We start from the raw sequence: 15,402 nt of genomic DNA, 5'->3' as shown, positions 1-15,402 counted from the left end.
GTTTTTTCATGTGAATGTCTGTACCGATGTTCATTTTAAAAGTGATCCTGGGTATGGGTCCCTCAAATGCATGATACATAGGAAGTAGGAACATAGGAAGCTGCCATATACTGAGTCAGAACATTGATCCATCTAGTTCAGTATTGTCTACCCAGACTGGCAGCGGCTTCTCCAAGGTTGCAGGCAGGAGTCTCTCTCAGCCATGTCTGGAGATGCCAGGGAGGAAACTGGGAACCTTCTGCATGCAAGCATGCAGGTGCTCTTCCCAGAGCGGCCCCATCACCTGAAGGGAATAGCTTATAGTGCTCACACATGTAGCGGCTATTCACACATGCAGCAGAAACCGGGCTTAGGGATCCCAGCCCGGTTTCTGCTGCACGTCTATGTAGCCTCCCAGTTAAATGAGGTTAGGAGAGTGAGTTCTCTCCTAACCCTGTTTTTTTCTGGTCATGTGTCTGCTGCAGCTGCTTGCAGCTACAGAGGGCACAAGGGGCGGGGGGGGGGGGGTTCCTGGTAATCACCACACACTTGTGCAGTGCATTACTGGGGCTGGTGCAGCAGCGCTTCCTCACACCCGACCTCCAGAGTGGCTGGGCAAGGTACGGGGAGGCGCGGGAGGCCCACAGGAGACCTGCCACTCAACTGGGCAGGTGATCCACCCACCCAGGAAACCGCCACCGATCATCTGCAGGGAAGGTAAGCTAAACCAAACTAGGGTGGCCCCTGCCTAGCAAAGGGGACCATTCATGCTTGCTACCCCGAGACCAGCTCTCCTCCAGTTATTCACATTGTGTACTGCTGTACCTGAGTTCAGCATAAGGTGTGAATAACTGTACCTGTGTACACTGTATGAGTGTTGGACATAATGTATGAATAGGGCCATAGTAAACTACTCCCCGCAATCCAGCCTCAGTATTCAAGGCTTAAACTAAACTAACACTCACCAAAATTTAACTTTTTAGAGCCTGTTTTCAACTCTGGGGTGTGTAAGCCACCGATCGTGTCTTCTGGAGACCAATGGTCCAAAGCCGGGTCCTCTTTCTCTCAGCATTGAGCAATTGGAAGCAGCCCTGACTGAAGATTCCTGAGGGATTGAGGAGAAAGGCCTTCTAGGGCAGAGAGAATCCGCAACTTCTGTCCAAGCTTAGGCTGCGGTCTTAAAGGCCCGGCGCCAGTTTCAGGCGTTATTGCACTCTAGACCATCAGGGGGCGATCCAAGCACGCAAGCTGGAGAAGCAGGCGCACAGGTGACAGTTCGTGGAAAACGTCGGAGGAAACTAGCAGCACATCCCGATTCAGATCGGGTTTGGAGAGGACGCCTGTAGTTGTCCCCAACCCCCATTCTCGAATGGCAGCTAGGAAGATGACATATACACAAGAGGCGTCCAATCGGATCGCGATGTTGTAATGAACCCGGCCCAGGTGAGAAACAGGTACACCCTGTCCCTGAACGCTTGCTGAGGGGGTCTGCACCACTCCGTGCAAGTTGGCCGGGGGAGTGGGGGGTGCTCCCACGCGAGAGGCTGATGCTGCGATCGGGACTTCAGAGCACTGGTGCCGGTGCTGGAGCATTTCCACGCAGGTCAATGAGAGAAAGGAGGGCTGCATGGCCGCTAGCATGAGAATCCGCTTAACCCGGTTTGAGTTGCCTTGGGCTTCGACTGCCAAGCATTTTCTCCTGGCATTCTGGAGATAGTTTATTACGTCAGATTCGGAGGAGAAATAGTCGATTTGTGAGTTTAGTCTTCTTGTTCAGAGCTGACGTTATCTCCGGGGACTAAAAATAAAAGCGGCGTGACGTCTCAAAACGATAGCCCTGATAGGCTAGGCTTAAGTGGAGACGGCGCTTAGACCCATTTTCCATTCAAGCAATACCACAGTGCCTCTCTGAGCGTGTACAGAGTGCCTCTCTCTTACCGCTGAATAACTGTAGCCAATTCTTCACAATCCTGGGATTATTAAATACGAATCCAGACAGGCTTGAACCCCGCCCCCTCTCTCTTTGGCAGTAGCCAACTTGTGCTAATCGGTCTTTCACACGGTCAGAAAGGAGGGGAAACCCCACAAGGCAGACTCGTAGGGTGCTGATGCCAGCTACTCCCTGATTACTAGTCCTAGCCTTACCACGTTTATTCTGAAGTACATCTCGGGGAAATCAATGAGGCTCACTACCCAGAAAGCATTCTTAGGATAGGGGGCGCCCACCCCACTGGCTATGATGAGCGAGGAGTCATTTTCTTTCTAGTCTAAAACACTCACGTTTAAACAAAAGAAACAGCAGCAAAAAATTCACCAAAGAAGAAACTCAGATTTGGGGGCACAATACTCGAAGATTATCTTCTGAGACCAGCGCACGGGTCATAGAAGAAAGATGTCATTACTGTCTGCAGTCCGTTATATGAAGCCCCCAAATATTATTCTCCTCTACCGACCTACCGACCGACCTCCCACCTCCCCACACCCCCACAATCTCTTTCAAGCTTCTGAAAAAGCTTCGATAGCAAGGAAGGAAGACCACCAAGGAAACCCAAAAGATAAGATCTCCCCTCACAATTCTCAATCCCAAGCGAAAGCGAAGCTTCCCCTGGCGGTCCTTCTCTCCTTATTAACATCTCGAAGTGAGGGGTGGGGGGATGGGGGAAGCCTGTTAGGATTTTCTTCGCATTCTTAATTCCCCTGCAGCACTTTTTTTTTTTTTTGAAAGAACTTTTTTTTTACACTCCAGAGCCCCGATCCAGGAAGGATAGTCCGCCCAGGGCAGCGGGGACTCCCTTTGCTGGATCCTGCTGGATTCCTGCACTACCTAACACCTGCTCCACACACGTGGCTCAATCCACGTTGTGGCTCTACACACATTAATTTCCTGCCAGCCAGCCGCGGTGGGGGTGGTGTGTGTGTGTTTCCCCACAGATCTGCTAGTGGGGTGGGATCTACTGTACTCTGTGGGAGAGAGAAGAAGTCTGGTCCCGATGTCCACCAACTGAGCGCCTCAAGCGCGCAAGTGACATGGCATCCTTTTTTGCCATCTGCTTTCCGCAGCAGGTGATGCGTAAAGGATACCTATTGAAACGCGCATAATTGGGACATAACAGTCCCTGCCCTGCACAGCGTGTTTCTCAAAGCTACTATTCTCCGAGCAGAAATGTCCGTAGAGGGGGAAGCGACTGTCCCCCTCCCTCCACCCATTCCCATTCCCACCCCCAGCAGCCCACGTCCTGCCACGCGGGGGACCCAGGAAACCAACAAGGCAAGACTTGGCCTAAGATCGAAGGTGCAGAGCATCGGGGGCTGGGGGACCTGGGGCACATAACCAGAGCGAGAGGCGGAGGCTGCGATCCTAGTACGGTGGTGGTCCCTGCTTGGAAGTAAGTTATGTTGAAACCGATGGGGTTTACTCCCAAGTCAGTGCCTTGAAACTCGGCGGGAAAGGCAGCTCCGCAACCTAGTCCTGGATAAGCCTCCGTTGGGGCAGGAGTCCGGGATTCCTCTCTGGCGCTTGCAGCTTCTGCTGACAATGGCTTTGCACACCTCTCCCTCTGGGCACCTTGCAAACTCCTCCACGCTTTCTGGAGTCCTGGGGGTGGGGGGAAGACTGGATGGATTGGGAGAGGCTGCAGGGGTCCTGGAAAATGGAAAACTGCGCTTGCATGTCATTAGGCATTTATTTGGGGCATGATCCGGTGCCAGTGAGCCAGTTTGTCCCAATGATTTAAATGGAAGAATGAAGTACATGCTTAGTTGTGCTTTGTCTTCGTTTCTAAAGTTGTCGGCTGGGAAGTCAGTCTCTCTGTATTCAGTGAGACTGACTCCTGAATAAGTGTGGGTAGAACTTCAGCTTATTTGGAAGGGAGTCCCTTTGCAATTAATGGGACTTGCTCTCAAAGGAAGAAACGTGTTTGGGATTAGCCACCCGTTCCCTCCACCCCTTGTTCTTCCCTTACAGACACAAATTGTGACCTAGGAGTAGAACGCTGGATCTAGGCCGGCCTTACGCCCAAACCCTTGGATTGCAGGCGACCTTGTCCCAAGGAAAACATCCTCTGCCTTAGCGCATATCCTTGGAACTCCCATTCAAAGCCATGGAAAAGAGGGGCAGTGTTTGGGAAAGTGAGTGTTTAAGGATGCGATCCTAAGCACACGGGTTCGAAATAAGAATCACATTGGTACAGTTTACTCGAAAGTAAAGGAGCCCCATGAATCAGCTTCAGTCCGTTGGCTCTGGGCATAACTGGGAGGTTGTGAAGAAGCTTTGGAGAAGAGAGGTGTCCTCGCACATCCGTCCAGGATTACTCCACAGTCCAGACGGGGGGAGGGATGGCAATCAAACAGCGTCAGCCGGGTCTGAAACTCAGGAAAACTCCGCTATCTAAAATACAAACACACGCTATTTAGTTTTCCGGGACTGCAGTGGGGGGGTGGGGGGAACGAACTTTCAGCCATTAACAGCCCGAGGAAGACCTACCTCTCCACAGAGAGGCTCTCAGGTGGTTGGTTTCGCAATCGCCACAGTTCTGGGCGAAGTAAAGTCTTCGCCTTCCGAGAAACCAAATTTCACACGCCTCCTATTTCAGATCCGGCATTTCGCTGAGATTCTATGCCCACTGAGTGAGTTTAGTCGCTTTGAACTGACTGCGATTCGTTCCTGGCTCCAGTAAAGATGTCTAGGATCAGGCTGCACATGTTTACAAGGAAGTAAATGAAGTGCCTTGTCATTTACGTCCACGTAATATCCTTACTCCAGAGCAAATGAGTCAAGTTTAATATTACAACTCTATACTCACTTAGTAGGGAATGAATTCCATGGGGTTCGCAGGACTTACTTCCGAGTAAATAAAATCTGCCGGATTGGTGCCGATGGGTTTAAGGACTGAAGTCTCATTGTGCAATTTTGTAGAAATTTTAAAACAAGCATACAAACAAACCCTACTGATTTTGGGGGCATGCAAGTGTTGGGTTCTTGGATATACTAGACTTGGGTAGGCTTACTCGGAAGAAAGTTCCACCGAGATCAATGGAACTTTGCTGTAAAAATCTTCCGGGTAGATGCAACTACCTTTAACCTTTGTGGGACACTTCGAAGCAGCACGGATTTGGGGCAGAAATATCCAGACCAATCTGAACTCCGCCCGGAGCGATTTGCTTCTGCAGTGCCCTAAGCCCCTACCCCGTTGCACAATTGGCCTTGCAATTCGAGATTACGGAAAACACACGTGGCGGGGTGGGGGTCTGACCTGCAAGCACAACAGATCGAGACCCTCGAGGTTTCCACCTGAAAAACCTTCCTTGGACTTCTGAGGAAAACAAACGCAGCGAGACTTCCAGTGAACAAAGGTGGGGACCTGTCGCTTGGCTAACTTGCCGAGCAACAAATGGCAGAAGTGCCGGCTCTTCAGCGAAGGGATATTTGAAAGGGGAGAAGGTGGCTGCCCATCCCCCGACGGGGTGAGGGCATCAAAGTCTGTCAGTTACAGAGTGTGAGAATTCGTTGTTGACCCTGCGTAACAAATGGGTAAACGATGAGGTGAGAATTCCGTATCTCTTTCCTACTCCCATCCCCAGCCCTCCACGTCCATCTCTTGTCACTTTTTAAAGCCTGGAGGTTTAAGATTGGAGGGTGATGGGTTTCAAATAAGGCGGAAGAAAGAGGTGGGAGCAGCAGGAGGGGAGAAAGAAAACTCGATCCTGCGCCTCACGTCCGCACGGCCCGGACCTGCTGTTACTTCAAGAGCGATCAATCACCGAGAAAGGTGAAGAAAGTGGCGCGGAGAGCAGCGGGTCACATCATCAGCGCAGTCAAAAGGTCTTCTGACACGTCTTTAGAGCGAACGTTTGTCACCAGCTCCTCCGAGAAGACCAAGTGAGGGACCCCCTTCCACGTACTGGTCAGCACACCCTGCTAGGGTGGGGTGCAGCCGATCTTCCGCGCTCTTTGCATCGGCTGACCTCTTGACTCAATTTGCTCGCGGACGTCCCGTCGAAGCGAAACGTCCTCGAGTAATTTCGACAGGAGGTCAGCGAGTAAATTGAGTCAGAAGGTCAGCCGATGCAAAAAGCGCGGATGTTCGGCTGCATCCCACCCTAGCAGGGTGTGCTGGCTAGTACGTTGATGAGGGTTCCTCACGTGGTCTTCTCTGATGAGTTAGGCATGCCTAACTCGTCCTTTAAATTTCAGAAACTGAGTCAGGATGTCAGCCATTGATTTAAATGGGACAGAGCGACGTGAGCGCTGAAGTCTGTCATTCAAATGGAACCCAGAAGCGCTTAACTTTAATTGTAGTCTGACTTTGCGGAGGTTGTTCTTTTCTGATTAACCCACTCCACATCTAACATTCGATTACTGTCTTGGTGTTAGGGTGGGATCCACACTTGCTTGGAAAGTCAGTTTCACAAAGGTGCTAATGAGATTTCTTGAAAGATAAACAACACAAATGATAGGGGGGACGCTAGCGTTGGAGTAGGTTAAGTCAATTAGTTCCTTGTCAAATCTCGAACCGTTCTTATTAGATAGATTTCTCTTATCAGTCTAAAGGCAAGAGACTGTCGTTTTGTTTGCGAAAAATGTTTTAAAGTAGAACTTCCTTGGAGGGGGGGTTGCCTTATATTTAATCCCTCTTTTAATGGCTCAGCGAAACATTTCGCCCTTCACGCAAGCATGGCTGCTGCTGTTCACCCAGAGTTGATTACGTTTAGTAGGTAATTAGGTTTTCAAAAAGGATGGCAGACCGTAAAATCCTTGGGACATCGTTCAACTTTCATTTCTCGTGAGAACACAACCAGAAATTTCGATCGATACCTGTCTGATGAAGAATCTTGTGTAACTCGAAAGTGTGCCTAATGGTGTACCAGCACAAGCTGTCCTTTCCTAAAAAGAAGGTATCATCAATTCTGAAAGCCTCACATCCCAGTTCTAAAGTTAATTGAACGTCAGTTCTATTCATCGCAAAGGGTTTTCTTTCCCAGGAAATGCGTTTAAAATCTAGGCGCTTTAAATTGATAAATTCTCCCTTCTTCCCCTCCCCCTCACACACAGGCTTAAGGATTCACGAGCTGTAAAGATTACCTGGACAAGCCAGCCAGAGGCGTGTATATATAACTTGCTTGTGGTGTTTATAAATACGGCGTAGGCAACAATCGCTGCCTTTCCAAGTTGTCACAGGAAAAGCCTTCAATGGCTGGTTCATAAAAGGCAGCTTTGGAGAGCTCGTCAAAGGCTTGTCAAATGGCAGAGAAAGAAATCCCTTTTGGAAAGTTTGGTCAGGCAGCTGGCTGGAGCGAGGCAGGGTGAAACTGCTAGGCCATGGGGTGACTTGGGGCCCCCTTCCCTCCCTTCCCTTCCCTTCCCTCTTTAACCCCGCCTGGTGTGAAGTTCTCCGTTGCCACGGAGGGCGCGGGAATGACCCCGCCAAACGCCGAAGGAAGCCTATAGATGGGAAGTCTGGATGCAGGCGCAAATAGGTCAGAGAGGCAGGGAAAGAACCAAGGCCTTACCGGATGGCGTGGTTGTGCCCGAGGAATGTGTGCAGGTTGGGGAAGATGCGTGTCTGTGTCTTAGGAGCCCCCCTGGGGTTCAGAATGGCCTTTTCGAAAGGAATATTGACAGTGGACCATGATCGTTGTGCGCCATGACAAATACACAGGTACTACAAGGAAAGAGCAAAGACTTCTACAGCTATGTAGAGGAGATGTCTATTCGTGCATCTGCCAAAAATAAAGACTGATAGGCACGTTTGTGTCAAGATTAATCGATTCATCCATCCCTTAATCTAAAGGGAATCAAATACACATGCATGGATATCTGATGTTGTAATTGTATTTTTGTAAATGAATATGTGCATATGCGCATTTTCTGTGCGTAACCTGTATATTCTCATATACTTGATGGTGCGTTTGTGGGTATAATATAGTAATGTACACATCGGATGAGCGCGTGTGTATGAATTCTTAGACAAATGCCAGTCAAAAGCTTCCAATGGAAGGATAGGAACATAGGAAACTGCCATATACTGAGTCAGACCATTGGTCTATCTAGCTCAGTATTGTCTTCACAGACTGGCAGCAGCTTCTCCAAGGTTGCAGGCAGGAATATCTCTCAGCCCTATCTTGGAGAAACCAGGGAGGAAAACTTGAAACCTTCTGCTCTTCCCAGAGCGGCTTCATCCGCTGAGGGGAATATCTTGCAGTGCTCACACATCAAGTCTCCCATTCAGATGCAACCAGGGCAGACTCTGCTTAGCTATGGGGACAAGTCATGCTTGCTACCACAAGACCAGCTCTCCTCTCCGGTCTTCACTATCTCCCAATGGAGATTTAAAAGTACTTAAATATGGTCGGATCGTACCTTCAAAGGTCTTCCTTTGGGGCATCTATGACTTTTTGTATAAAGAGAAAAATGTGTACTTGCTTATATAGTTAAAATCTATGTTATTTTACCGTAACGTTGTTTCATGTCATTTATATCTACATCTGTAGACAATAAATAAAATAAAAAATAAAAAATGCAGGCAGCTCTTTTGGGGAAAAGTCTAAAGAAGAAGAAAACACCTTATTAGAGCAAGTTAACATCACAAAGTAGTAGGCTACCTTAGGCGTTTCACAGAACCCTCCATAAGTGCGTCAAGGAAGAAAGAAAGAAAGAAAGAAAGAAAGAAAGAAAGAAAGAAAGAAAGAAAGAAAGAAAGAAAGAAAGAAAACACAATGCAGCCACATTGTTTTCGAGTGTCACAGAACAAAAAGGAAAGTGGGGATATAAACATATGTTGCTATTAGCAGAGTTTTCTTTTCCCCCTCTTGGAACCATATCATCTAACTAGAAACATTTTTCTTCTACGGACATTTCACCTTAGAATCTGAAGGAGAATTCTGTGAATCTCTTAAACTAGCTCACTCCTTTGTGATTGTTGGGTGGTCCTAATAAAGGTGTTAACTATTATCTGGATTCTAGTTGTAGAAATATAGGCGTAGGAATGTGTGTGCGTGCATACTTATTTGGAACTCACCATAAGTGTGAAACAAACAACGTGTGTCAATGGATGAGTGAAGAGGATTGGTGGAGGAGGGGCTTCAGTCTGCAGCGAATAGATGGTAATTTGATCCATATACTCCTGTGCGAGGGAAGATTGAATGCGGGCCATGTGCAGAAGCTATATATACGTGCCGGAGAGCGGGGAGCACAGGGGGAGGCGATGTGCGTGTGTGTGGCCGGTCCTAGAACTATAATTCTTGGAGCTGCCGCTGCAGCAGCTTCTGCTAAGAGTGTCTTCCCACCCTCGCATACAGAGGTCGACTCTGATCTCTTATTGGCTACAGATCGGGGCGGGGCCTCACAGCCTGGTAAGGAGGAGAAAGGGGAAAAAAGATTCTAGGGAGTGCGTAAAAAAGTCCTCTCCTTGGCGACTGATGCTCAAAAGTTCAGAAGTTTTTCCAAATGCCTCCCCGAGCAGCTCGCAGCTGAAAAAGAGAGACTGAAAAGAAAGAAAGATCGAGGCAGCACTTGCAATCGGACACCGCTCGGAGAAGGTGGATGTGTTTTTTCTCTCTTCCTTCTTTCGACCAGGCGTTTTTCCTTCTTTTTCTTTTTTCTGTCTTGCTGTTTACTTCGCCCGGCTCGGTCGTTTTGCACCCAACCTGTTGCTGCTCTCCTGTTGCAGAGAAAGAAGAAAGAAAGCGCTTGCGAAAAGGGATTGTCCTTGCGAATGCGCGCGTGTTTCCATTTTTAACCTCTATGGAAGTACTTTACTTTCCCCCTCGGCTGCGATCGCTTCCGTGGAGTGTTAGTGCCTTGTTTTGAGGAGGAGGTGGAGGAGGAGGAGGCGACGAAGAAGGAGAAGGAGACTTATTTCCCCACCATCAACCGCCCTCCCCTTCCCACCGGGCTGTTTTCTATTTATTTATTTTATTTTTCGCACACTTGAGTGGGGGAGGGGAAGGAAGCAAACTTTCGAGAACCCGAAGCGGGTCTCTCCCCCCCCCCGCCCCCACTTTTTTGGAAAGAAGGAAGATCCTGGTCGCTTCTTCTGGTTTATATTTTTTTGGCTCTGGAGCTGCGGAGGGGTGGAGGGGGGAAAGCAGAGGAGGAGGAGGCGGAGGAGGAGGAAGAGGAGGAGGCGGCGGCCAGTCTGTTGCTGCTGCTGCTTCTGCTGCTTGGTCCGGCTGGGCAGCTGGAGGGGAGGCCATGCAGGCTCGCTACTCGGTGTCCAGCCCCAACTCGCTGGGAGTGGTGCCTTACCTCGGCGGCGAGCAGAGCTACTACCGGGCGGCGGCCGGCGGGGGCTACGCGGCCATGCCGGCCCCGATGAGCATGTACTCGCCTCACCCGGCAGCCCATGAGCAGTACCCGGTGGGCGGCAGCGGCGGAGGCGGCGGCGGCGGCATGGGCAGGCCGTACGGCCCTTACCCGCCGCAGCCCAAGGACCTGGTGAAGCCGCCCTACAGCTACATCGCCCTCATCACCATGGCCATCCAGAACGCGCCCGACAAGAAGATCACGCTGAACGGCATCTACCAGTTCATCATGGAGCGCTTCCCCTTCTACCGCGACAACAAGCAGGGCTGGCAGAACTCCATCCGGCACAACCTCTCGCTCAACGAGTGCTTCGTCAAGGTGCCCCGCGACGACAAGAAGCCCGGCAAGGGCAGCTACTGGACCCTCGACCCAGACTCCTACAACATGTTCGAGAACGGCTCCTTCCTGCGCCGCCGGAGGCGCTTCAAGAAGAAAGACGCCGTCAAGGACAAGGAGGAGAAAGAGCGCCTCCACCTCAAGGAGCAGCCGCCCCAGCAGCAGCAGCCGCCGCCTCGGCACCAGCAGCAGCAGCAGCAAGAGGGAGGCCAGCCTCAGCAGCCTCCCCCTCCGCCGCCGCCGGTCAGGCTCCAGGACATCAAGACGGAAAACGGCTCGGCGTCGCCCCCGCAAGCCGTGTCCCCGCTGGGCGGAGCGCCCGTGCCCAAGATCGAGAGCCCCGAGAGCTCCAGCACCAGCAGCCTCTCCAGCGGCGGAGGCAGCCCCCACGGCGGAGGCAGCAGCAGGGGGGCGCTCGGCTTGGACCCTCCCGCGGCGGCGGCAGCAGCAGCAGAAGGCCAGCAGCCTCCGCACCATCCCCACCACCCGCACCACCCGCATCACCCCCCTCACCACCACCCGCACCACCACCCGCACCTCCATCACCCCCCTCCTCACCACCACCCCGCAGGACCTTCAGGCGGCGGCGGCGGGGGCGGCTTCAGCGTGGACAACATCATCATGACCACCTTGCGCGCTTCGCCGCAGGGCTCCGGGGAACTCTTGGCTTTGCCGCCCCCGCCGCCCGCCGTCTCTTCCGCCGCCTCCTCGCCGTCTACCGCCTCCACGTCTAGGACAGCTCCGTTGCCGCCCCCGCCGCCTTCCCTGGCCTTGAGCAGCTGCTATTCGGCGGCGGCGGCTCAGAGCTCGCTCTACAGCGCCCCCTGCAGTCAGGGCGTCAACACGACGGGCAGCAACAGCATCGCGGGAAGCGCTGCCACTCAAGCCAGCGTCGGCGGCGGCAGCAACTACCACTGCAACTTGCAAGCCATGAGCCTCTACGCGGCTGCGGCCGCCGCAGCTGCCGCAGCAGCCGGAGGGGGAGGCGGCGGGGGCGATAGAGGCGGCGGGGGCCACCTGGGCGGCAGCCCCGTGGAGCAGGACCCGCTGCCCGAGTACAGCCTGGCGGCCAGCAGTAGCAGTAGCGCGTCTTCCCTCAGCCTCAGCCCGCAGGAGGGGCACCCGCAAGGTGGCGGAGGCGGCCGTTTGGCCTCTTGGTACCTCAACCAAGCCACGGCGGTGGGAGAGCTCGCCCATTTGGCGCCCGCCTCAGCAGCTGCTGCAGCGGCAGCCGCCGCCGCTGCCGCCGCCGCCGCCGCTTCTTCCCCGTCGCCAGGCGGCTACCCGGGTCAGCAGCAGAACTTCCACGCGGTGAGGGAAATGTTCGAGTCCTCTCAGCGGCTGGGCTTGAGCAACTCGCCGGTGAACGGCAACGGCCCGGCCAGCAGCTGCCAAATGGCTTTCCCCGGCAGCCAGCCCCTGTACCGCCCCTCGGGCGCCTTCGTCTACGACTGCAGCAAGTTCTGACCCGCCGAGGGGAAGGGGGAGCGACCCCCGAGCAGCCACCCCGCCGCTGCTGCCAGGCTCTGAGGGGACGCCCAAGAAGCGAGGTGGCCACTGGTCCGAGCAACCGCCCTCGGCCCTCTCGAACCTCTTCCCCACACCACACCTGCTCACCCAAACAAACAGACTGTTTTATGTACAAAGACAGTCTTGCTTGCTTGCTTGCTTTTAATTAAGTCATGGTCTGTTAAAGGACAGTGTTACTCCAAATAACACGTAAGTTTGTGTTTTTGTTTCTCCCTCCTCCGCCTTGCTTTTGGGGGGGGAAAATATATTTTCCCCTTCCCTCTCTTCTGCTTCAGTCCACTCAGAGGTGCGTGACTGCCACCACCACCACCCCCGGCGCCCTTTTGCGCAAGTCTCCTTGGCTGCTAGCTCTTGCGCTGGGGCACACTGGCACAACTGAGCGCGCCGGTAATGTCAGCCAACCAATAGGTGAGTCTTCTGGTGACCCTTTTCCAGGGGTCTAAAGTGCAGCCCAGCTCCGTTCAGATCCGGGAGTGTTTTCCTATTGACTGCGATGGGATCTGGATTTTGCGACCCTAATTAAAGTGCAATCCAGGTTCATTCAAATCAATGCGAGATTTTCCATTGATTTTGATGTGGTGTGGATTGCGGGGTGTTTGTTTTGTTTTTAAAGGACAAGACCCTATTGAAAAGCTTTCCTTTCTCTCACACTGTAAGGGCTCATTTATATGCAAGGTCTTGTTTTAAAGTGTAAATTGATATAGTAATTTATTTTTAAATCTGTAGTTGGATCTTTTGGACCAAACACCAGAAAGTGTTCCTTCCCCGCCCCCCTCCAAAAAGCTGACTTTAAAATTACCTGAAACATTTTCTCTCTCGTTACATATGAAAAAGGGAAACTGTATTAATCTTATTTTATCGCTTATAGTTTTTCCTTTTTTGTTGAAGATATCCTGAAGTTATTGACTCGTTTGTTTATTAATAAATTACCATTCAGTTGGACTGACCTCTTTTACGTCTGGATAATTTAATCCCTTTTTTAAAAAAATCAAAAGTTACAATTAAAATGTGGAAGGTAGAAATGATTTTCGAAGTTTAACTAAAAGATAGTCTATGCGCATTCCGGTCCCCAAGCCCGCTTAAACCAGTGCGATTGTTTCTAACCTTCCTTTCATCAGTCCTAATGCATTTTATCTATAAGTAATCTTTTCTTATACGTCATTGGTTTTCAGTCGAATTCCAAATAAGTGTGTGGTCCAGCTGATTTGGACGAGATGGGGATTGGCTTGAAACCAAGTACTTCGACTCAACGGTTTATCGATTGATACTACTACTAATTATTATAATGGTCTATTAGGAAAAAAAAAACTGGAAGAAGATTTCGGTTAAGAAGCCAACATGGCTGTTTGTCAATAAATGTAGAGATGTTTGACAAATATTGGGAACTTACAAATATTCCAGCAGGGGATCCATTTATAGACGTATAACCTGCAACGGATCAAGTGGGATGTATTATACAGTTCACAGAAAGATAAGACACTGATCTTTAGGTGCGAATGTTTTTCGTGTATGTTCGCAGATATTTTATTCATTTACAGGTTTTAAAGTAGTCTAAATAGACAGTATTTTGTATAATAATAATAATAATAATAATAATAATAACAATAATAACAATAATAACAATAACAACTCTTTAAGGTAAGGCCTCATACAGCGTATCAAACTTGGTATACAATATCGCATCATGCTTTTATCTACTTAAACAACACCTTAAATTATATGCCCTTAAAAGAAAATAGAGCCCCTTAGGCTCCCCAACCCCCCGAAAAATGATGCATAGTGCCTTTCTTTTCTCTTTTTCCACTCTAGACAAATTACCTTTTCTTTTAGAATCTTAGTGTTTTTCAGGGGAGTAATTCTAAGTCGAAATAATTGTTTTAGAAACCCCCTTTTCCCTTTATTTTTGGAAAGAGTTGTTCTGGCCCACCTCTTCCCTCTGTTTTTCTTTATCAAATCAGAATAACTCTCTTTAGGGGTGGCTTTGTCAGCTGAAGAAACTCGCCTTCAGATTAATTCTCAACCAAATGGCGGGGGGGGGGCACTGAGGAACACCTTTCCCGCTCTGTAAATGACCAAGAAAATGCAACCCAGCCTTTTTATCTGTGAGGGATCGACCCTGCTGTCAGAAAAGAGGCGAGGCTGGCTTGATTGCAGGTTTTTTCCCGTCTGCCTCCGGTGTGCATTTTCGAAAGAACGCAACTTCCTATCAGGCGCTCTTATCTCTGGTAACACTTGGCAGTAATTGCGCCTGGGTTGTTAAAAGTCCGCAAACAGTAAATATATTCAGGCTAATTTAATTAAAACCTGCTTGGGTGTCTTCTCCTGTAAATCATGTCACCTAAGTATTAAGAAAGGACTCGGAAAACTGGACTTTGATGTTTTGGTTTTTGATTTTATTTGCAGTAGGAACTAATTTAAGTTTATGCAATTTTGCTGTTGTAATCTTTTTTTCCTCAAAAAAAATTTACGTTTGCTTTTAAAAAAAGAGAAGCTTCTAACTGTAGAGTGTATTGAGGAGAAATACTGCGTGCAGTATGATCCCAAGCTTGTTTGCTTAGAAATTAGCCCCACTGAAGTCAGTGGAATTTACTCTTTTAAAAGTTTAGGTAGGAATGAGGCCTTCAAATTTATCTCTGATAAGAGAAGTGGAGAGAGGGAGAGAGACAGAGGATATACACAACCAAAATATTTTTATAATCTTCCTATTGCCCCCAATTTCTCCTGCCAATTTGGTATGAAATAGTTTTGAAAGGCTTCCTGGTTCTAAAATAAATTGACTCTTATGGGACTAACAGTCAAATCCACAGTTCAGTTAGTCTGAATTTACCATTAGATTTCAACTGATATAGGCTGATTTAACTGAATGAAGTAGGCCTAACCAGATTCTAATATTGGTCCAAACAGAATATGCTCCATAACAAGTTATGAGTTGAATTGTGACTCCTTTTAAGGCGGAGATCCTACATGCAATTACTACGGAATAAGTCTTATTGAACTAAATGAGACTTGCTTTTCAATTTTAGTAAAAATTCTTAGAATCTCGCTGCACATCTTTCTATTTGGACGTAACCAGTCAGTAGATAACTAGACTATCAATTGTTCCTGGCATGCAGGATCCTGATTTCCATTTAACCCGGGCTCTGTTTTGCTGCTACCCCCCACTGGGAAATCTAGTGTACTGGATGCCTAAATCCCCGGTGATTTTTAGGTCCTTTTGATTCGAACATATATTTTGAGTATGATGTCTTTCTACG

At 49.7% G+C, this 15,402-nt stretch overlaps 1 protein-coding gene across 1 annotated transcript; it reads left to right on the top strand.

The window, feature by feature from the left end:
* The first annotated feature begins 7,281 nt into the window (after positions 1–7,281).
* On the top strand, positions 7,282–13,094 carry FOXC1 (forkhead box C1). Its single transcript, XM_053251177.1, has one exon. The coding sequence runs from the start codon at positions 10,172–10,174 to the stop codon at positions 12,083–12,085; it is 1,914 nt and encodes a 637-aa protein (XP_053107152.1). The 5' UTR covers positions 7,282–10,171; the 3' UTR covers positions 12,086–13,094.
* The last annotated feature ends 2,308 nt before the right edge of the window (positions 13,095–15,402 follow it).

Source organism: Hemicordylus capensis, chromosome 4, assembly GCF_027244095.1.
Source record: "Hemicordylus capensis ecotype Gifberg chromosome 4, rHemCap1.1.pri, whole genome shotgun sequence".
Taxonomy (NCBI): Eukaryota; Metazoa; Chordata; class Lepidosauria; order Squamata; family Cordylidae; genus Hemicordylus; species Hemicordylus capensis.
This window is presented reverse-complemented; position numbering and strand designations above follow the sequence as displayed.

What these genes read in the sequence shown, in the direction of transcription:
- FOXC1 (XM_053251177.1), top strand. Translation starts at nt 10,172, where the DNA reads ATGCAGGCTCGCTACTCGGTGTCCAGCCCCAACTCGCTGGGAGTGGTG.